The sequence below is a fragment of the Mytilus galloprovincialis genome, chromosome 2, assembly GCF_965363235.1.
Source record: "Mytilus galloprovincialis chromosome 2, xbMytGall1.hap1.1, whole genome shotgun sequence".
NCBI lineage: Eukaryota > Metazoa > Mollusca > Bivalvia > Mytilida > Mytilidae > Mytilus > Mytilus galloprovincialis.
In genome coordinates, this window is record NC_134839.1 from 39034115 (window position 1) to 39057420 (window position 23306).

Consider the following 23306-nt stretch of genomic DNA (forward strand, 5'->3'; position numbering starts at 1 on the left):
GTTCCATTTGAAAAATAACTAATTCACTACTACAAGTGAACTATTGTGTTATATAGACACAGAAATAACATATATATATATATATATATATATATATATATATATATATATATATATATATATATATATATATATATATATATATATATATATATACTTATTTCATGATTGTTTTCGATTTTTAGCTCCTCTTAGTTTGTCGATAAGCACAGATCGTATTGACATCAATGAAGTAATGATGACACTTACCATTTGAATTTAATAGGTTGAAATGCGGAACATCGTTTTTGCTGTGTAATTTAAGTGTAAATTGAGATATACTGTCATCAATATCAATATTTATTTGCTTTGTTGTTGATGGCCCTCCTGGAAATACGTTCTTAAGGATTAAAACTTCAGACTTTGATAGTGATGCCTGAAAATATAGATACAAAAATGTATACATATATTGTCTGCTTCTGTCAAGTAATTTGACTGTTGTCAATAAAAACGTGAGGTGATGATGTCTTTTTGAGTTTTAGAATATGATGATTTCTTAATTACTATGTCAACACATCAAATTTAAACTCTTAAACAAGATTATGATAAAAGTAATTTAATTAATATGCCATATAATTTAGTTTGTGGAATAGTGATGCTAACATATTTTTTTTAATTTGTCAATAATGCCAAAGTCTTCAAAAAGAATGCATATTTTTTTTCGTTATTTAGAAAGAGCAGAGGGACATTCTAACTCATAAGTAAACGGACCAACGCTAAAAAAAACCACTATACACAAAACACAACATAGAAGCTTAGCATCCACGATTCCTACTCCAAATTGTTAGTGATCTCAAATGTTCTTGAGGATTAAGCAGATCCTGCTCCACAAGTGGTACCTATCGTCTTATTCACGTTAGTACAAATCCGGTGATAAATCTTATTCGGTATTTCAAATGACATTTACGAGCTTACAAAATTGCATAACTTTGATCCATTTATTTTAGATTATAATGGAATTTCATTCATTCAACGAAAATGATTTTTATCAGATTGTGCTTCATTTAATCATGAAGGTACCAAAAAAATAAAACATTAAAGTTTTATAAATGAGAAAGGAATAAAAATTCAACTATAGCCCTGGTTATCTTGAACACGCGAAGTCATTATTTACCTTAAACATATTTGCTACATAAGGAATTTGATCCTTGGTAGTCTGTAACATATGACCTCCAGATACTGAGGCTAAATGACGATACACGTCCATTAGATCCCAGGAGGTTGCACGGCGATGGCGATAGTGTCCTGTAATTGAAAATTAAATAATTATTTGGAATAGAATATAATTCAACCTATTTTATTTATAAACTCCCAAGATGCAAGTATATGTAAAACAATGTTGAGTATATATTGGTAAATAGTTGAAGTTTCTTTTGACCTTTCTTTAATAAATTAATACGTTATAGATCTTATTTGATAAAAAAAAAATATGTGTGGGTTTTTTTAAACAAAACCATGAATATTTTATTTATCGTTATATTTAATTTTTTTGCATATCACCTCTAAAGTGTTATATATGTTGCAACGTCTTCTTGTTAATTCAATGTTGCTTGTGTGTCAATAAGATGTAAAAAAAAAGACCTCAACAAACCTGTGTTTGATGCAACAAACGTGGCACTTAAATCTGAATATGAATGATGAAATCTCTGAAACACATTGCCTTTATCGTCTAGTCCTTCGATTGCAAGAACGAAATCCTATTATGAGAAAGTAATACATCATTAGTACGTCAATTATCAACTATCAATACAATTGAGAAAGGAAATGGGGAATGTGTCAAAGCGACAACAACCCGACCAAAGAGCAGACAACAGCCGAAGGCCACCAATGGGTCTTCAATGTAGCGAGAAACTCCCGCACCCGGAGGTGTCCTTCAGCTGGCCCCTAAAAAATATGTATACAAGTTTGGTGATAATGGACGTCATACTCAACTCCGAATTATACACAAGAAACTATAATTTTAAAATCATACAAAATTGCGGCGGGGTTAAACATGTTTATGGGATCTCAACCCTCCTCCTATACTCTAGCCAATGTAGAAAAGTAAACGCATAACATTACGCACATTAAAATTCAGTTCAAGAGAGGTCCGAGTCCGATGTCAGAAGATGTAACAAATAAATATAATCAAAATGATAATAATACATAAATAACAACAGACTAATAGCAGTTAACCGTACGGTGACCTATAGTTGTTAATGTCTGTGTCATTTTGGTCTTTTGTGGATAGTTGTCTCATTGGCAATCATACCACATCTTCTCTTTTTTAGATGCATGTGTTCATTAATTACACATTACATTTTTATAAAATGTTTGGCTTTGTAATTTGTAAATCGTTTATCAAACCCTTAAATTTTCATTGTGATGAAATTTATTTGCTACCTTTCTGGTTTTCCGTTGCGCTGCTTAGTTGAATCTGCTTTTTCAATTTCTGTCGTTAATATATTTATAAATCGTGTAAGTGCCATGAACTATCTAGTGTTTGGATAAGTTTGTTGCTTTTTTAGCCATGGCGTTGTCAGTTTATTTTCGATTTATGAGTTTGACTGTCCCTTTGGTTTCTTGCGTCCCTCTTTTGAAACTAGTAATCGAACGTTACGTACCTTTTTGTATTTCCGTACATGGCAACTATATACATTTTCAGATGTTCGGTTTAGACCAACTTTCTGTATATCTCCACTTGGATTACCAATAATTAAGTTATACATCACAAAAGCTTTGTCTCTAAAATCCGTTGTAACTTCTATCACAAATTTGTCTGGAAAAAAGTAAAGCTCTCATTTTTTTCTAAACGTGTAGTTAAGGGTGCTGAACTTCTACGTTATATCTTGTCGTCATCTCTATGTTCAATAAATTAAAATATTTCACTAGAAGTTTAGACACAAAGATCATGAACAAATACTTGACTTTTCCTTTAATATTTTGCAATTGATTCGTATATACATTAAAAGCATGCCTTTATTAGGACAACAAACAACAGTACACAAAACATAAAATAGAAAACTGAAGACTTAGCAGTAACACGAACCTCACCAATTACATGGGTTAAACTCATGTTCTCTAAAAGAGTAAGTAGATCTTAATCCACATGTGGAATGCGTTTTGTTGCTCATTTAATCACAAACCTGGTGATAAGCACATTCGGTAAGTCACATTCTGATAAAGAATGATTGTGATTACGACGATTGGAACCTAAAGACGATCATATTTGTGTTTGTAACGACGTAACATACGTATCCTGCTTTGTAAATGAACGTAACTACAGAAAGTTACATCCCCTTGGTTTTTTGGTTCGCAAAAATGATTTTAAATCCCCAGGTCAGGCTTTTGGGCTAAATCATTACAGATCGTGTATTTGTATTTACGATCCTAGTATTTATAATACATAAAAGGGACATACGTAGTCATAAAAATATTGGCGAGTACAACGCCTAACTCGTCTAAAATTGCGTACAAACACAGCCAAACAACAAGAAGTAAATGACACAGACTTTGAACAACAAAAGAATTATTAACCTAAATTGGAACAATAGTAGCATGAAAACGTTTAGTAACAAATAGAAAAATCATTTTGCTTTGTCCACATAATAATAGTTACTTTCAATGTCATCCTTGGATATTTTGTATTCGAAATCTAGGGTGCTCAGTCCTGTTACTTCAATGTCCCAGCTCGTACGATCAAATCGAAGTAAGTTCCATATTCCTGGTTCAGGATCCTAAATATTAATATATGGTTTGATATTACATTAAAATTGGCATAGATGAAATCATATTATACTTATCTTTTCTTACATCGTTTAATACTAAAACATCTATAATATATGTTGCATACAAAATGCATTCATTTGATCAACAATCCATATGTGTCAATAATACTTTTCTCGACAAGGTTTTTACTACATATTGGCCAATGAAACTATTGAAAAGGCTTAGTTGTTACATTTTTTAAAACGGCGATTGACTCAGATTGATTCCGACCTTAAACAGAGAATACACCATGTACGAAACTATGTACATTCAAACACCCTTCAAAACATTTCTGTTAACATCTGTCTTGTTAAATCATTCAGTATGAAATAGTTTTCTTTATATGAACTGGTCTTCTATAGAAATAAGATAATAATATCGACTCTACAAATTACGGTAAATCATTTTAAAAACAAACACTCTACCTGAATAGTAATTGATATCATATTTTCTGTTAATATTGTCTTTGATGCATCTTGTCCATCCATATTTACGTATTCCTCTGCAAGATAATAAACATTTTTCTAAAAAAATATATTTTTCTATTCCACTGCATTGATTTGTGCAAATATATTTTTTTTCATAGTTTAAAATAAAGTACGTCAGATTGTATTTGCATCGGCGACGTGTTAGCATTTTACGCATAACATGTAGCAATACCAAGTCGATCATCAAAAACATATATTCAGGAAACACGAAAGAGGTCATTATAAGCAGCTAATGATGCAACTATAGAGCTACAGTTTTAACAATACAAACTATTGAAAACTACCCTGGTTGAATAAAAAGTGGTAGATTCAACGATAGGGATATTCAAGCTAATGGGATCTGCTCTAAATCGGAATAAGAGATCTGCAATGTTACAACCTGCAGGATTTCACATTTCTACCCTAGAAATGATTCCGATAGCTCTGCCAAAGAACAGTTTTATGTTAATATATTTTACAGAACTATTTAGAAAAGTTCTAAGTTGTAAGCAGAGGTAAGAATCGATCCCAGCTGTGGCAACATTTCCCTCAACTTACTGTTAGGCTTTTGCAACACAGGATAGGGCCTTGCAGTATCGCCTTTTATGTCGATATGAATTTCTTCAATGGTATTGTCAACTGGAATCTGAATTCTAGGTGGCTCTAACACACTTAGTGTTTCTTTTACAATTAGGACAATACTAGACTGCTTATCGTCCTGCAATTTAGATTAAAATTTTAAAATAATCAAATGCATGCTGTAATCACCTAGATAGAAACAATAGCATCAGTCAGAATAATGTAAATTCAGAAATAAATGCGATTGATGTAACTTGATGGATATCGCAATAATAAGAAATAACCTTCCGATATATGACACATATATCTGTATTCAGATTGTCCGGAATTCCAAATGATTAATCTCTAAAAAAAAATCCATTCTGAAAAAAACGCAATAATTGTAGAACTTGCAGTAAAGGTTCATTTTTAATATTTGATCATATTACATTTAATTTCATCGTCCAGATTTCATGTGTTCATGTTTTACGTAAAACATCAAACGAAACTTGTGTTTGTATATTGATGATGTTCAACTTAGCAAGTCACAAGCCTTGAAATGAAGAAAAGAAGATTTTAACTTATAACTTACATCTGCCTCTTCGTTGTGCTCATCATAAAAGTTGTCCTGGGCATCTCTTTTCTTTCGACCTGCAATACAATATTGCATATTTGAGTTTGTGTTTAATCTTTTTGAAATGATGCAATTATGCTTATATTGCATTGTTCTATCAAACGATGATGGCACTTGTAATATATATCAAAAAGGATTGAACGTTGTGCTTTCAGAAAATAAGGCAATATAATATATTTTGAACTCGTACCTACGGTACATGTAGCTATTTGGTTAAACTTTCAAGTATATATTGAAAGTTATTTGAAATAAAATGAAATAATTTCAGAACTGAAAAATCATCAGCTCTTTTGCCCGCAAATTACAAAATACAACAAAGGAACATAACAACTATAATTCCGAGCCGAATATTTGATGTACTTACCTATTGCTGGCTTTGAGTTCTCACTATACTTCAAACCGTTGTGATTTGTTGTAGAACATGTACCCGTGACGGTAAAGAATATTTGAAGTTGGTTTTCTGCTATAAGACTATCGATCTTTTCTTGTTTATAAGGATCTTTTGGCGTAGCATCAGTGAATACGTAGATAATGGATCCAGGTGAAGATGCATTAGCAGCTAGAAAAAAAAACAAAAAATGATCCGAATAATATATAAAAGGCTTGTTTGATAGTTTATATTTTAATTTTTTAATGCATCAGTTCTTTCGAGGATATAAGTAATTTATGTATTAAGTAATTTTATAAACAGTAAGCCGCTTAATTAGTGTAAACGTTTTATACGAAACTGTTTAGTTTATTTATTCATGAAAAAACTTCTAATATGTGTAATACTTCATTTCCACTCTTTTTGGCAATTTTTTTTATCATTTTTTTATTCATGCTACCCGATCGCGAGAAATTAATTGCCTGTTCTACGTTTGCAGTTATTCCTGTCAAGAAACGTTACATTTATTTCCGTGTGCCCTACGGTTGTGTTGGTCCTGTATATTACAGTGTCCTTCATTTTCTGTCAGAACTTGACTTGGTAGATTTGTTAGTAGTGATAAGGTTTTTACAAGACAGTCGTATTATACTATTGAGCAGTAGACACATATTTGTTTTCTCATGTATTTAAACGATTTAAGAATAATTGATGGACATTGACATTACTCTACTTTAAAAAATGTTATTTTGTCTCGTTTCAAAATCATGTTTTGAATTGTTTGAAAGAAATATTATTTTTTCCTTACCTGACTCAATAGCAGATAACGAAAATTCCGGACAGTCATTAGCACTGCCTCCCTGAGCTTTTAAACCATTTATCCAGGTTATCATATCTACTGAGTGAGTAGTCTTTTGTAAATCTATTGAAGTCACTGTAAAAATACATTTGAATCATTACGATAGGCATATCACAAACAAAAGTACCGAGTCATATACATGTACCTTATTTCAACTTTTTTCGTTGCATAATTTTTACAAATATCTCAGATTGGTAATAAGACTTCCAATGTGCGAAAAAAGAGTGTTTCTGGAGAAACCCTGATTAGGTAAGTCGATGACAAACAATCTTTTTTTAACCGAAAGAACCAACACCAAAAACGTATTAAACAGAACAGCTTTATTCGATGAATGTCAACCTTGTGGATTAATGTTCTAAATGATATGGTATTCAGGGAGTCTTCTCGTTTGCATTTCATTTGTTTGCTTATATTCGTTAATTTTGTTAAAATTACCAGCATCTAAGTTTAGTTATACGGATTGAAATGAGTTGAATTATTGACATGAAAGCGTATTATCGTTGTCGATGTTTTGAGCTCATTTGGACATGATTGAACCAAACTGACTTATAAAAGCAAACTTTCATTTCATTGCTGCGCTTTTATAAATGTTTAATACAAAAGTTTATTTTGATTTTTGTCAATTTTGAAGCTCATGAATTTAGTAAAACGAAACAATTTGGTCATTCTCAAATGTGTTCCTATTTTAAAAATTTATATTGAATCAATAACATCATAGGTAAAACAAAAACTTACCTGGATCACTAAAGGTAACAAGTATATAATTAGATGGTGAATTGGAAACTGTATTGGCAGCCTGTATAATAATATTTGACTGTTGTATGATCGTCGGTAAATCAGAAGCCATTGATCCACTTGTGTCGATTACAAAAACTAAGGAGTAATCAGAGTCTAATTGTAGCAGTCTCATGAAATTTTCTGTAGTAGTCAAATGTCGTATACCATTTGCTACAATAAAAATCATTCTGTTTTTTATAAATATATTTTTTAAAAAGTGATAAGTCAGGAATATGACAAAATGACAGTTGTTATCAAATGGTTTGATGTGTTTGAGCATTTGATTTTGCAATTTAATTTGGGACTTTCAGTTCTGAATTATCCCCAAAGTTCGGTATTTTTGTGATTTTACTTTTTCTTAAATAGCATCACGTTAAAAAAGTTTCACGGTAATAAATATCTATTTTATGAAGAAGAAAAAATATTGCCTCAAATACAAAGACATATTTAAGCTTGAACATCAACTCTCAACAGCTTTCAAAAGCGATTTTTAAATAATCGGCCTATGTTTACAGGAGTCCTACTGCAGATGTATTTACCCTAAAACGTAGATGACTGATACCGAACTTACTGTTGTCATTAAAAAAATACACAGTATGGTCAATAGCTGTTTCAGCTGCAGGTGTATGTTTATAAAAATGCGGAGACATCTGAGGGAGTTTTGAGTCTTTATTCATTCCGCCCGTCGCTGCACTTGTAGTTGTGGTGTTGTCAGTTAGTCCTCCGTGGCTACATTTGCCCTTTGTGTTTGTTTTTGGGTCTTCTGTTAATAGACATGACATGTTTTAAAGCATTTAGAGCTATAACAACCGTATTAAATATTATTTTTTGTTCTTAGTCACTTTCTCGAATGACTAAGTTTTACTATGTAAATTACAAATTTAACTCGAGACACCTTTTAATGACCTCAGTAAACGTCATCACTTGTTAATCGATTAATGCACACCAATAGCTATGCTAATAATTGTATCCTGTTTGTTTCCTTGCTCTTTTCAATTGTATCGATCAACCTATGAGGCCCCTTTCCTGAACGTAGTTTTATCACCGAATCTAAATTATTCTTAAGACGTATTATGTTGTCTCTGCACCTGTTCTGTTTAATAAAAGGTTCATTGACATTCTTTTCCAATGAAGTTAGAACAATTTTTACAAACTATAATTTTTCTAAATTTTAGATTCTGTTTTGTAGTTTTTATAATTAAAACAAGTAATTTAAATACTTTTTGAAATAAACATACAAAGTACTTACTGAACGGCTTTTTAATGTCTTGTCCTGATTTATATCCGCTTGTCAAAAACTGCTTTTTCGGCAAGATTATATTGAATACACAAACTCCTCTAAAAAGAAAAACAAAATAGTGCATGTCGAGAAATTCAATTTTTGATATGTTTGACAACTATAATCAAAGAGTTTAAGTCAGACAGAAGGTCCGAGACCACAATTGTCGTCCCTTGATTTTCGTTGTTCACGAATATAGTCCCTAGTGTTAACAGTGGGTTACTTGCCAATAATTTTTATACCCCTTCCAAATTTATTTCTCCGAGTTTAATGCCTCAAATTGTAAGTAGGGGGTGAAATTACACTGTAAAAAAATTTGGGTCCAGAATTTTACAGGAAAGTAGTGATTTGGTCCAGCTGAAAAAGGTTAAAAATTAGCACTTCGGAAGCTGTCAAAAGATTTCAAGACACCCTAAACACAAAATTGTCCATATTTTGAGTTAGAGGCGATGAAGTTTTCTATAATTTTGATATAATTTGTCCCAAAAGTAGTACAACACACTGTAAAAGTTTCATTGGGAAAGCGCAGGTGGGATTTTTTTTATTTTCATTTATGTTCTAAAAGAAATGCACTACGAATTAATTGTGTTCTCGGACCTAAGAGGTGAAGTCTGTAAATATAGAATCTGAACTTTGGCAACTTCCCTAAATGATTTGGTGGTGTCACTTTGTCAAATAGCATGAAACTAAAGGATTTAAACTTTTATTTTATAGAATTTCTGCAAAAATGACCAATTTTGGCATTTTATGGTCAAAATAGGCATTTCAAGGCTTTTTCAATATTGATGCATTCATGGCATCCTGACTTTCTATCTGACAGGTTTTCATGTGTCAATACTTGTGTTTATGTGCCTTCATCTAGTACTTTTACTTGTTTATGAACTCAGAATCTACAGAAAAGAAGGTTATTTCAGATAATATGTACAAAATGTGTTGTATAAATGACCCTTGTCTAACGCCCTGTTTGGATGAAGTCAAAAGTGGGGTTCTTGGTACATAAAATTTGAAGTCTACAATAAAGACCTCACTAAATTTGTATCAAAAGCACTTTACAATGTCTAATGTACCTGTTCCATTTCACATAATATCTTTCTTTTCTTCTGTAGGATAGCAAGTGGTTTAAATATAAGCCTGTTGAGACTAAAATTGCATTCAAGTTTTTATTAAAAAGGCAAAAATCTTTGTATCAGACCATACTGTCTGTAAGAAAAGTTAATTGCAAGAGCCTTTTTAGTGCTCAGATTTGTTGTATCATGTCACATGAGTATAGAAATGATAAAAAGGACACAATTTTTTATTTCTTATAGCCTCAATATGCATTTTTTAATGTAAATATGTGGCACGGCTTAAATTGACCCTTATTTTTTTCCAGTCTTGCTTGGCTTAAGACCCTTTTAAATTAATATGATATGCTATTTGTAACTTTTCTTTCTATTTAAAGTACATTCAATACATATGTAAGGATTATTTATAACCAAAAAGCTTCACAAATTTAAAATTGCTGGAATATATTACATCTTCATGTAAGGCCCCCTTTCATTGAAAAACCTCAATTTTTAGGCCCAGGCTGATATAAATTTGACTTTTGAATAATTATGCTAAGTCTGATAAATCAAATGAGTACTCTATTGCTTTAAGTACATAATAAATGATATATTAGGGCATTTGAAAAGTATTTTTTTGCAACATTTTAATTTTCAAAGCCCAAAATGTTGATAGTTGAAATTTTTCAATTTTAACGTCAAAATTTAACACGCAAAGATGAGTATAGAATTTAACATAGTGTCTATAATATATATCCTATTGTTATGAAACTTTGCAAGCAGTGTTATAATTTATTAAGCTTTGGTCATACCAAGTTTTTTTAAGATTTGTCAACTCTTTCTATCCTATTAGGTCCGAGACCACAATTGTCGTCCCTTGATTTTCGTTGTTCACGAATATAGTCCCTAGTGTTAACAGTGGGTTACTTGCCAATAATTTTTATACCCCTTCCAAATTTATTTCTCCGAGTTTAATGCCTCAAATTGTAAGTAGGGGGTGAAATTACACTGTAAAAAAATTTGGGTCCAGAATTTTACAGGAAAGTAGTGATTTGGTCCAGCTGAAAAAGGTTAAAAATTAGCACTTCGGAAGCTGTCAAAAGATTTCAAGACACCCTAAACACAAAATTGTCCATATTTTGAGTTAGAGGCGATGAAGTTTTCTATAATTTTGATATAATTTGTCCCAAAAGTAGTACAACACACTGTAAAAGTTTCATTGGGAAAGCGCAGGTGGGATTTTTTTTATTTTCATTTATGTTCTAAAAGAAATGCACTACGAATTAATTGTGTTCTCGGACCAGAATATTCATGACAGCAATTTAATTTTTTATGTTTTTAAATAATAACTTCTTCGGTAGTTCAAAAGCATACACTTATACTGAGAAATAGAATGACAGACTAAAAGATGACGGTACCAGTATGATAGAACTACTATTTAGACCCTCTTGATCTGAAAAATCAGAAAGTATGAGACAGTTACACGAAATCCTTCATGAAAAATTAATATGTCTTTCAAATATTGGTGTTTTATCAATTGTCTAATTCCTTTGTTTATGGCTTCAACAACGTTTCCAGTTTAATGCAACACTCCTAAATTTCCGATTAGCCTCATTTTGAGATCTTGATATTTACAATATTTCGATTTTACACTCCAATAAAATTAAAAAAGAAGAATCGAATCTTATATAAAATTAACATAATCTAGAAAAAAAAATAGAAGAGTTGTACTATAAATCTACATCTAAATTGTTAAAAAGAGAAGCATGAATACATACGCACAACTTTTACAAGCGTCGTCGCTGGGGGCTGCAGTTGGTAAAAGTCTTACTCCTGTCATACCTGATAGCCAAAGGTTTTGTAAAATATAATAGGGAAATATTTAGAAGCAGAAATATCCATATATTAATAAAATACTAAGTAAAGAATGACTGTAATATTTTTTATCTGTCTATGAAGAAATAACATCAAATATATGGCGCACACTGAATAAACTACGTCATTTCTTATGAACTAATCCGGAACTAATAATGAAAAAACGCTGATGATGCCACGGTCACATGACCAAATTATGTCTATAAGATGATAGACAATACACCATCAGCCAATCAGAAGTCGCGTTACATTCAAAATTAAATTATTTGAAAATGAACTAAATTATCAACTTTCGCATGTCATTGACGTATTACGTTTATGATTATGAACAATTATTGATTATTGATTACATGTGTATACATTTAAATTGTTCCCGATGTCTTTTCGGTTTTTACTTATTAGCCAATAGGCTCTGTCCATTTTGTTATATTGTAGGTTCTTGCATGATCAGTAGAATAAAATGTGTCCTATGATTCAAGGCCCTTACATCACTCTATATTCTTTAAAATAAAACATCGAATTTAGTGATAAAGTTTTGATTGTTACTCTACATTTATCTGCTATGTACTATGCAATGTTTTTGTCCCTTCCCTCTCCCCCCTTGATTTTAATAGATAGTTTTAATCTGAGAATTTAATTTACATTTAACAGAGGATATAAAAGGATAATAAAAAAAAAATAACGCACTCACCGACAGCGGGATATTTGTTTGCGCCGTTGTCTTCGATCCAGTTGGTATTTGAATAAAACATTTGTAAAATATGTAAAAATTGGCCAATAAGTTGTCGTGATAATTCATAATCAGGATTCGGCTTATTTAGTTCCGATAGTAGTTGTGTGCGTATACCTTGAAGTTTTAAGTTACCTACAAATTAAATAAAAAGTACAGCAACTGCATTACAAAATTTACAATGCACTAGAGTGAAACAAAAGTATGCAATTAGTCAGGATATCTAAAAAAAATAGGTGAATTAAGCTGTCGATGTAACACTACCTTTTCAACCAACGCTTTTTATACAATAAGAATTAATGGTGTCAATTGTATTGCACCTGATTGATATCTAAAGCTTGAAGAAAATGATAAAACTAAAAGGGATCAAAATTGTGGCTCGACAAAGACAAGGAATCAGAAAAAATCACGAGGGAGAACCTCTTTAAATTCAAAATGATTTGAAAAACTGTATCCGTATCTTCAAGCCTTGTGTCCAAGTCATGATTTCTAGCTAAACTGGTGATCTCAGCGGGGATTAGAAGTCCACTAGCAGACAATTAACAAAATAAAAGGTGTTCCATAAGATCAGCTGATTTTGATATCTAACAATGTTAAGACCGCAGTTAAAAGTTTCACAATAAGGTAGTTAAAACTCTGAGTTTTCAAATTATGCAGTTTTTTTTAAATTGGTGTACTAGGGAGTTTTCCATTATGCAGGTTTTTATCAAAGTATCCGCCAAATTAATAATAAAACAAACACTGGTCTGGTTCACCTGAAATGACGAACGATGACCAACAGGCAGCAGTCCGCCAAAACATATTTATAGCATCTATTTGCATTGCTGGTCTGTTTATATATTATATGCGACTTAAAGTTTCTATTCGTCCACGAAATTTAAAATCGTTCGATCTGCAAGCTTGGAAAATTTTGTGTTCGAGTCCTGTTTTCATATTAATGTTTTTCCTAATCTCTTTTTATTTTGCTTTTAATCGCAGAAAAAGGTAACCGGCTGCTGATAAGCTAAATTAAGGAACCTTATTGCATATGATGGAATTCTTAAATTACGCGTAATGAGTTAACACTGAGAACAAAACAATTTATTAGATAGGTAATGTCGTAAGAATGAAAAAACTATTACTTGGTTCAATCTGTTCACCGTTGAAATGCCATGCTGCCTCGTTGTAGTGGTCCTGGTCAACTTTATTATTGTATCTGACAATGTTGTCAATTGCATCCTGTAAGCGCCTCGGTGATCTTGAACCTGAATTTGAAAAAAAGAAAAAAAATCTGTATTGATGATTTATTTAAACGATTGGCGTACGGACCAAAAACGCAGGTATACACACACAGAGAACGCAACTAAGGCTCAAAATGACAAGATTCTCAACCAGAGATGTAATCAGTAGATATTGTCTCGTATATATGAACAATGAACTATGAAATCCGTACGTTGTATAATATGCCATTTCAAAATGGGTACAACAGAAAATTCCAAGAACAAAACATTATGTTAACAATGACTATAACTCAAATAAATGATATAAAGGATCAACCTACACTTCATGCCAACCTGAATGTTGAGGTCAATGTTCAGGAAAATCGTAAGCAACTATACTTAAATACTTATATATAAATTGTTCAAATAAGGCCTTCGAAAATAGTGGAATTAATTACTTTTGGAGTGTCAAAAACTCGTTGGAAGTACTTGATAAATTGCATGCTTATATTGGTGATGTTGAATCTGTTCAAAGTTTTGATTTTTCTACCCTATATACCACATTGCCTCACATTCTCATTAAGAAAAAATTCAAATACCTAATTAAATGGGCATTTAAAAAGTCAGAATGTGAATATATATGTTCAAACTCTTTTAGGTCATTTTTTAGTAGCAATAAACAAAAAAACTATGTAAATTGGACATGCTTTGATACTAAATCTGCCCTTGAATTTTTACTAGATAACATTTTTGTTCGCTTTGGAGATTCCGTATATCGTCAGGTTATCGGAATTCCAATGGGGACTAACTGTGCACCACTTATTGCGGACCTGTTTTTGTATTGCTATGAGTTACAATTTATGACAAAAATCAGCAAAGACCCATCGAAACAACATCTGATACACACATTTAATAATACTTTTAGATATTTGGATGATATTTTAGCTCTCAATAATGACGACTTCAGTATGTATACTAAAGAAATTTATCCTGTTGAACTTATTTTAAATAAAGCTAATACTATCAATGACCACTGCCCTTTCCTCGATCTTGATATATATATATATATATATATATATATATCATTAACGGAAAGCTTAATACTAAAATTTATGATAAAAGAGATGATTTCTCATTTCCTATCGTTAATTATCCATTTTTAGATGGTGACGTTCTCTTGTCACCATCTTACGGTGTTTATATATCTCAACTTGTACGATTCGCTCGTGTATATAGCAATGTTTTAGATTTTAACGAGAGAAATTTATGTATTACTGAAAAATTATTACACCAGGGTTTTCGATATCACAAACTAGTCAAAACATTTACTAAATTTTATCATCGGTATAAGTACATCATTCGTAAATATAGCTCAACATGCAGACTTCTTATACGTTCAGGTATTTCATATCCAATATTTTATGGAAATATTCTTTATAAAGCACAAAAATGTCAGTATTCATCTCAGAAGCTAACAAAACCTTTAAATAGATTTATTAAGAAGGGATATAGTTACGATACTGTTGTCAGGTCATTAAAGATTGCATATTTTGGCGTTAATATTGATTCACTTATAGGGTCTTTGCATCGGAACTAAACACATTTATTATTAATAAACCAGTTGTTGGCATGACACGGGTTATGTTCTTCTCGTATATGGTATGATGGTATGATACTGAACCCCTCCCGGGGAGGATTGTGCCTGATATTCATATGATGAAGACATAATTTTTCAATCAGTTTAATTGAAGTCCGGAGCTGGCATGTCAGTTAACTGCTAGTAGTCTAATGTTATTTATATAAATGTATTATTGTCATTTTGTTTATTTTCTTTGGTTACATCTTCTGACATCACACTCGGACTTCTCTTGAACTGAATTTTAATGTGCGTAGTGTTATGCGTTTACTTTTCTGCATTGGCTAGAGGTATAGGGGGAGGGTTGAGATCTCACAAACATGTTTAACCCCGCTGCATTTTGCGCCTGTCCCAAGTCAGGAGCCACTGGCCTTTGTTAGTCTTGTATTATTTTAACTTTTGGTGTACAATTTGGAGTTTAGTATGGTGTTCATTATCACTGAACCAGTATATATTTGTTTAGGGGCCAGCTGAAGGACGCCTCCAGGTGCGAGAATTTCTCGTTGTATTGAAGACCTGTTGGTGACCTTCTGCTGTTGTCTGCTCTATCGTCGGGTTGTTGTCTCTTTGGCACATTCCCCATTTCCATTTTCAATTTTATTAAGTATGAAACCTAGACATTATATTGCAATATCCAATTACGAAATCCGAAATTATTCATGTGTCATTATACAAAATATATCATTGTCCAATATGAATGAATATAATATGTGTGTATCCTACAATATGAAATAAAACACACCTAGAAAATTCCAATAGCACGTGGTGGATATCTATTTATATTTTATTAGATGGCGCCTAGACAAAAATATACAAGAAATGAGGATTCAAAATATCGAGTCCATTGCAAATTGTTTATTTTAGACTTTTCGGAATTTGGATATATGTTTCAGTAGGATACACTCAGCTATTGCCCCTTTAAAATTAATCGTAATTATATACCGAAATGTTCATGACTGCAGAGTATATTTATGCCCCGCTACTGAAAGTTGGGGTAGGGGCATATTGTTTTTTTCTCATTTCGTCAATTAATCTTTTCTTCCGTCCGTCCTATTACGGGTATATAGCTATTCCAGATAACTCTGCATACAGACTGCTTAGAAGTTTTCATTTTGCTGGTTGTCTGCAAATGTGTTGAATGTGTGCATATGGTAAGGGGTTTATTAATATTTGCTATTTTTGGTAGATAGTTGAATTTTGTTATTTTTTATATACATCCATGAGAGTTGCAAAGCGTTTCTGGATATTTCATCTAGACCTTTTTGCTCACATTCTCATCGTTGTGTATGTCAAAATAACACTTTGCATCTGCGGGGATATCATTTGTTTCTCCTAGACACAACAATATTTCAAACAAAGTCATAAATTTACTTAATTATAATACAGTTACTTCAGAGGAGAGTGCGGGGGCATCATGTTGTCTAGGTTCTTAAAAGTTTTATGTGAAAAGAGTTGTTGTTTTTTTATGTGGAATGGTACTACCGAAACACTTTCTGATATTTAAATTTAAATTCGTATTCATTCATTGGCCAATTATTGTGGTTCTTTAGCACTCGTACCTTTTCGAGAAAGCCACATATAAAACAACACTGAAACTAAAGGTTGATTAGGACATTAATTAGGGGGATTAACTGCACAGAAATATATATGTCCTTGTTTTGTTTCCCAAATACAGAATGTATAAATTCAAATGCATACAAAACAAAGATGCGATCCATTGATTAAACCAAAATATGACAATTGAAGGTACTATTTGAAGCCTTGGTTTGGCATTGACAGCTTGTAAATTTCCTCTGCTGACAAGCAATGTTTGACTTACCCACATGTATAGAGTAGTTATATCACTTGTTAGGAATATACTTGTGTCATAAACAAAATATCTATCTTAAAAATTATAGATTGTGTCTGCAGTGCAGTAAAAAAAGAATTGAAGGTAGATGTCACGTTTGAACACGAGCAAAGATAGTAATTACCTACTAATGTTTTCGTTGAAGATTATGTAATACCTTAACGATGAGAGTTATATAGTAGAAATAATACCCCACAATCCACCATTTAACCTTCATTAATATTTTGCAAAAGCCAAGTTTGCTGACTATGTTATTCACACAAATGTATTATTTTTTTATGAACATTTATATTCGGAGGATCATGTGGGCGATTAAAACTTTCAAACATTTGACATTGCCATTTTATTGGGTGGTTTCCTATCGACAAAAGTACGGTATATATAACCAATTAACTTGAGAAAGGGATAGGCTACTGGCTGTGAAAACATGAAAACCCCACACGAATGCTTTTAAATTCCACTCGCTACAAGCCATGTACTTCTACGTTCAACAGTATACAAATATTGTTATCTAAAGCAAAGTTTATTTCACAATCAAATAAATGTGTTATGATAACTTGGTACTCCAAACTCAATCATCTTAGATTCGTACGGTGACAAGGCAATTTAAATTAGAATTAATAAAATGTTGGTACAATGTTTTTAAGCTCGTGTTTCGTGATATAGAAAGCATAGATATATAGTACGTCCAAACATCTATTGTCAAATGAAAATTCAGTTCATTTCGCAGTACAGTGACACTCAAACTATACAGTATATTTTTTAGTAAGCACTTATGGAGAAGTAATTTCTCTACTGTTTTTTATTTTATTTTGTAATTTCAGAATTGACGATTATTTTAAATATCTATCTTTTTATCTGAACTGATAAGGGATATAAAATATCATCAAATAATCTAACAAAATATTTACATTATAAAACTTGTTAACCTTAAACACTATGCAGGTTTTGTAGTGTAATATATGATACCTGTTGCATTGTATGGATAATGTGTCATAAGTTAGTGTGTAGAACATACGCAAAAAAAAACAACACTCTTAATTCGTTGCATGTGATGTACAATTCATTAATTCAACCTTACATAAAACATTTATTTTTAATCAATTTTCATAAAATATTCACTTAACTACCGTATGTGTTAACTAAAATTGTTCGAAGTAATCTTTTATTCCGGCGACTGTCATTGAAATGAGCGGTTTAGCTAGCTATAAAACCAGGTTACATTCACCCTTTTCTTTTTACGCAAATACCTGTATTAAAAGTATTTCCATTCGTTTGATGTGTTTGTGAGCTTTGATTTTACAGAGGATCTGTATAGTATATCTTACTATACAAATCCTTGATTTCACCATTTGATAAAGGACTTTCCGTTTTTGAAATTTTCTTGAAGTTCGGTATTTTTGTTATTTTACTTTTTACAAATTTAGATTGATATGTTTAACAGTGAACTCTCCTAAATCTGAAGCTATTTCAATAGAGTACTATTTAGATATTTTGACTGATCACTCTTTTTAAACTAAAATGAATAACAGTCATAGGACTCTTACATTTAAATGTAAGTTGAATTAAAAGAAAAACATGTGAATTAATTGTTTGGGCTCTTTAAACTTTAAAAAACATATGTTTAACATAGAACGCTGACAACCTATCTTATTTCAAAACACAACTATCTATTACAAGTCATACAACTGTCATACAAGAGAAAACGCATGTACCTAGTCAGGAATATGGCAATTGTTATCCTTTCGTTTGATGTGTATGAGCTTTTGATTTTGTCATTTGATTAGGGACTTTCCGTTTTGAATTTTCCTGGGACTTCAGTATTTTTGTGATTGTACTTTTTACACGATGTGTTTTTCAAGAGAAATTAATATATACTATTCTAATATCTCAATAGTATGTTGTAAGATAAAGTAGAAAAACTTGAGTCCTTCTTAAATAACACAGAGAGCCGAATAATGCCGTGTCAGGAAGTATTCACCGGATATGTTAATACATTGATTATTTATTTAAAAGTTTAAAATGATAATATTATAGTGCAACATATGTTATATAAGATTTTATAAGGAAAACGGATTTAAAAAAAAAACTTTGGGACATTTATCAATGTTTTTCCGTATTGAATATCATTTCAATCACTAAATCATATAATATACAAATTGAATATACAAGTATTGGTCTGATTTCAAAGAATGTCTCGTTCTTTTTCTTAAAAGATCTTAAAAGGTTTATACGAATATACCACAATACATTGTTTATAAATATTCCGTATCAACTGCACAAATAATACACAAATAATACACGATGGTCTTGATTCTAGGAACTGACATTGTTTATCATCAATCACGTGTTACAGTGTTCTTGTATTTGTCTTTGTACAATTTTACTTATACTGTTTGGTCTATTTTTGGTAATATCCATTTGGCGTGGAACGGTACTTATACATCCCATTGATGTGCTATGGTAAATTATTGTATGCTTGTCTTATGTCTTTGCTAATGAGCTTTATTTGTATGCCTTTTTCTTTTCTTTGTTGATCTATTTATGTAATAGTCATTAAGATTATAACACCATGTTGACAACAGTACCCTTATTTTTGACATTTTCACCTATCATGTCTGTTTGTTTTGTTCACACTTTGTTCTCAATATAATGGAATTTTTATGCAACTGTCATACAAGTGAGAGGTTTAGCTGTCTATCTAACCACGTTCAATCCACCATTTTTTTATAGAAGGAAATGACTGTACCAAGTCAGAATATGACAGTTGATATCCATTCGTTTAATATGTTTGAGCTTTTGATTTAAGGGAGTTCGCTTCTCAGTTTCAAAGTAATTAACTTTTTAAAAGACTAGTTTATATTGATAGGGGATTAATAAAGGAATCCAAAGAGCAAAAAAAAATATATAGGTAGCCGTGCTCATTTTCGATATATTAGCCATTGAAATTTTGGCGGGAAAATATTCTCTCTTGACTTTCCATAGCTTTATCATTAACAAGTTAAAGTACTCAAAAACTATTAAAAAGTAATTAAAATTTTAAAAGACTTCAACAGACAGCTTAAAACAATACATGTAAAAGAATTATAAAAAGAAAAATGGGGGTCATCGGGCAAAATTTGTTAATGCATTCCAATGGATAAAACCAGAGGATTCCGAAAATCTTACCAAAATTCCAAAATATGACAAGCCAGCTTCCTTAAATATTTGAATAGGGACTTTCCGTTTTAAATTTTCACCGGAGTTCGATATTATTGTTATTTTACTTTTTACGGGTTAATTAATATCTGAGAATATCTATTTACGAAGTTTTTTTAGTGCACATGTAATGTAGTGGAAGATAGTTGTTTATAGATTGAAAATGTTTGTTTGGAAATGTAATCAAACATAAATAAAACAGCAAAAGGAAAACAAACAGGACAAATACAACCTGTTCAAATTTACAAAAAAAATAAATGGAACACTTATTAAAGTCTAGATAAATACCATATAAAACATTTCAGAAAGACACGACAAGAAAGTACTTAATCTGTGTTAAGACCTCATAAGGCTATAACAGTTGTTGAAACCATAGTGTAGTGATCATGTTTTATTAAATGATCCAAGACGAATTATTATAGTGGAAAACTTAGATATGCTTAAATAGGCGAATGTTGTTTTTACTTGTTCTCTAAAATGATGTTATTCAATTTTGTTTATTAGAAAGATATGGGCCTTTTAAAATAATGGGAAAAAATAAGATTGTAAGATTTGATCCAGTTGGTACTGAAAAAAAGTGAAATCACAAAAATAATGAACTAATCAAATGACAAAATGAAAGCTGAAACATATCCAACGAATATGGATAACAACTGTCATATTCCTGACTAGGAACGGGCATTTATTTTTATGTAAAAAAATGGTGGATGAAACCTGGTTTTATAGCTACTGATAACTAATCCGAAAGCTTAGATTTTTGAAATTATGTTTTACCTGCGGAAATCTTATCGTAAAGCTTCTTAGCAGTAATGTCTTGGATTCCCGTCAGAGAACCGGAGCTAGGTGTTGATCCTCCAGGAGTAAGTGGTGTTTCTTCATAGAAGGCTGCTACTGCTTTCAGAATTCCAATTTCTGTTATTTCTGCGTGTGTAAAATCATCTCTACCAACATGTAGTCCGTATGGATTAGGAAAAAAGGCTTCTGTATATGTAAAAGTCCAAATAAACAACAAAATATGCGGAATGGTGCGAATTTTCATTGTATTCATTCAATGTTCCCCGGTTCGTGTCTCAAGAAGTTATGATTACAGATAAAATTTTCAAAATTAGCCACGCGTTTTAATTTTTGATAATGTGGAAACAAACGTTTAGCTTTGCGTTGTACATACAGGTATCAGAATTAATATAGTATGAGCGCATATTATACGTCACTTGTAGATATAGGAATCTCAAGTGTTTTTGATAAATTCACTCAATTTATTTAATATTTAAATGGTTTTTCCGTGTTGACTTTAAAAGGTACTTTATCGTCTTTTTTCTTTTAATTCCACCAAAAAATTAAATAATATTGCAAATGCAATACATTTTACACATTTCAAAGCTGTTAGTGAACTTAACTTTCAGTTATTTCATTTCTATTTTATAATAAATTATATAATATAAGACTTTTAATCTTGATAAGAGAAACTAAATGAGTTCTTTTAAGCATATGCATATCAAAGGAATAGTTAAATGAGGATTGGTAACTTGTGAAATGTTCTTGGAATTCGTTCATACAGAAAGATTATTTATCGTATTATCATCAATTATTGTTTTTCAATGATTTTTTTTTTATAAATTACGCTTGATTCTATTTTCTGTACTCATGACATGCGTTTCTGGTATGATACTGCTTTCTGTAGTCACAACATGTGTCTCTGGAATAATATTGTTTTCTGTACTCATGACATGTGTTTCTGGTATGATACTGTTTTCTGTAGTCACAACATGTGTCTCTGGAATGATATTGTTTTCTGTTCTCATGACATGTGTTTCTGGTATGATACTGTTTTCTGAACTCACAACATGTGTCTCTGGAATGATATTGTTTTCTGTACTCATGACATGTGTTTCTGGTATGATACTGTTTTCTGTAGTCACAACATGTGTCTCTGGAATGATATTGTTTTCTGTACTCCTGACATGTGTTTCTGGTATGATACTGTTTTCTGTAGTCACAACATGTGTCTCTGGAATGATATTGTTTTCTGTACTCATGACATGTGTTTCTGGTATGATACTGTTTTCTGTATTCACAACATGTGTCTCTGGAATGATATTGTTTTCTGTACTCATGACATGTGTTTCTGGTATGACACTGTTTTCTGTACTCACAACATGTGTCTCTGGAGTGATATTGTTTTCTGTACTCACGACATGTGTTTCTGGTATGATACTGTTTTCTGTAATCACAACATGTGTCTCTGGAGTGATATTGTTTTCTGTACTCACAACATGTGCCTCCGGAATATTTATTATGTACGCGCGAGAAAAAGTTTGAAATCACAAAAAAAAATTAGAGTAAAATTACCATAAAGACCAAAAACAGAAAGAAACACGTCTAATCGATAAGTTCACATATAGTATAGTTTGACCCTTCTTCGCGTGCATGTCCTTAGTCAAGAATATTGTCAGTAGTTTTTGTTTTTTGATGAAATAGTAGTTGATACCATTTCTTTGATGCTAACTGTTTAGTTATTCTTTTAAGACTAGGGTGATATAGACACCTCTAGGTGTCATTTTGGTTTGATTACGTTGGCAATTTACTGTCATATTGATTGAACCCACATTTTAAATTCAAAAGTATCTTTAACGACACATTACAATTTCAATACTATATGTGTAACTGAACTATTTTTTTTATAAAATGAATATGACAAATTACTGAACACGGATTGTTGTCTTTAAACTGACAGTACAGAATTGTCAGTTTAAAAAGCCACAACGGACACAATCGGTTTGGAAATTTATATCAAGGCTTTTCATATATGCATACAGTTATATAGTTAAGCAGATATATGATCTGCGATAACTCCATTACATCAGCTATGTACAGTTGGAAGCATACAAGATTATTCCGACGTATGTTTCGCAGTATCATGATTTTTTTTAACTTAAAAAAAAGTGAATTCCATGGCTATGGCATATAGTATTTCCTATGGACAATTGAGGCTTACAACCAAGAAACCATGAATATTTTAGCTCTTTTTGCATTTTTGATTCACAGTTTAGTG

At 31.4% G+C, this 23306-nt stretch overlaps 1 protein-coding gene across 3 annotated transcripts in view; it reads right to left on the minus strand.

The window, feature by feature from the left end:
• Positions 1 to 21430, minus strand: part of LOC143063560 (uncharacterized) — a 40383-nt gene extending 18953 nt beyond the window's left edge. For all 3 annotated transcript variants that reach the window (XM_076235767.1, XM_076235768.1, XM_076235766.1), the window contains exons 1-17: positions 21029 to 21430; positions 13494 to 13616; positions 12334 to 12507; positions 11546 to 11609; positions 8695 to 8783; positions 8017 to 8208; positions 7404 to 7616; positions 6618 to 6743; positions 5810 to 6004; positions 5404 to 5462; positions 4812 to 4971; positions 4212 to 4288; positions 3638 to 3755; positions 2643 to 2797; positions 1631 to 1736; positions 1154 to 1284; positions 250 to 415 (exon numbers count right to left, since the gene is read on the minus strand). In XM_076235767.1, the coding sequence (XP_076091882.1) occupies positions 250 to 415; positions 1154 to 1284; positions 1631 to 1736; positions 2643 to 2797; positions 3638 to 3755; positions 4212 to 4288; positions 4812 to 4971; positions 5404 to 5462; positions 5810 to 6004; positions 6618 to 6743; positions 7404 to 7616; positions 8017 to 8208; positions 8695 to 8783; positions 11546 to 11609; positions 12334 to 12507; positions 13494 to 13616; positions 21029 to 21302 (2422 nt within the window). In that variant the 5' untranslated portion in view covers positions 21303 to 21430. The remainder of the gene's footprint in view (positions 1 to 249; positions 416 to 1153; positions 1285 to 1630; positions 1737 to 2642; positions 2798 to 3637; positions 3756 to 4211; positions 4289 to 4811; positions 4972 to 5403; positions 5463 to 5809; positions 6005 to 6617; positions 6744 to 7403; positions 7617 to 8016; positions 8209 to 8694; positions 8784 to 11545; positions 11610 to 12333; positions 12508 to 13493; positions 13617 to 21028) is intronic.
• Positions 21431 to 23306: the final 1876 nt, after the last annotated feature.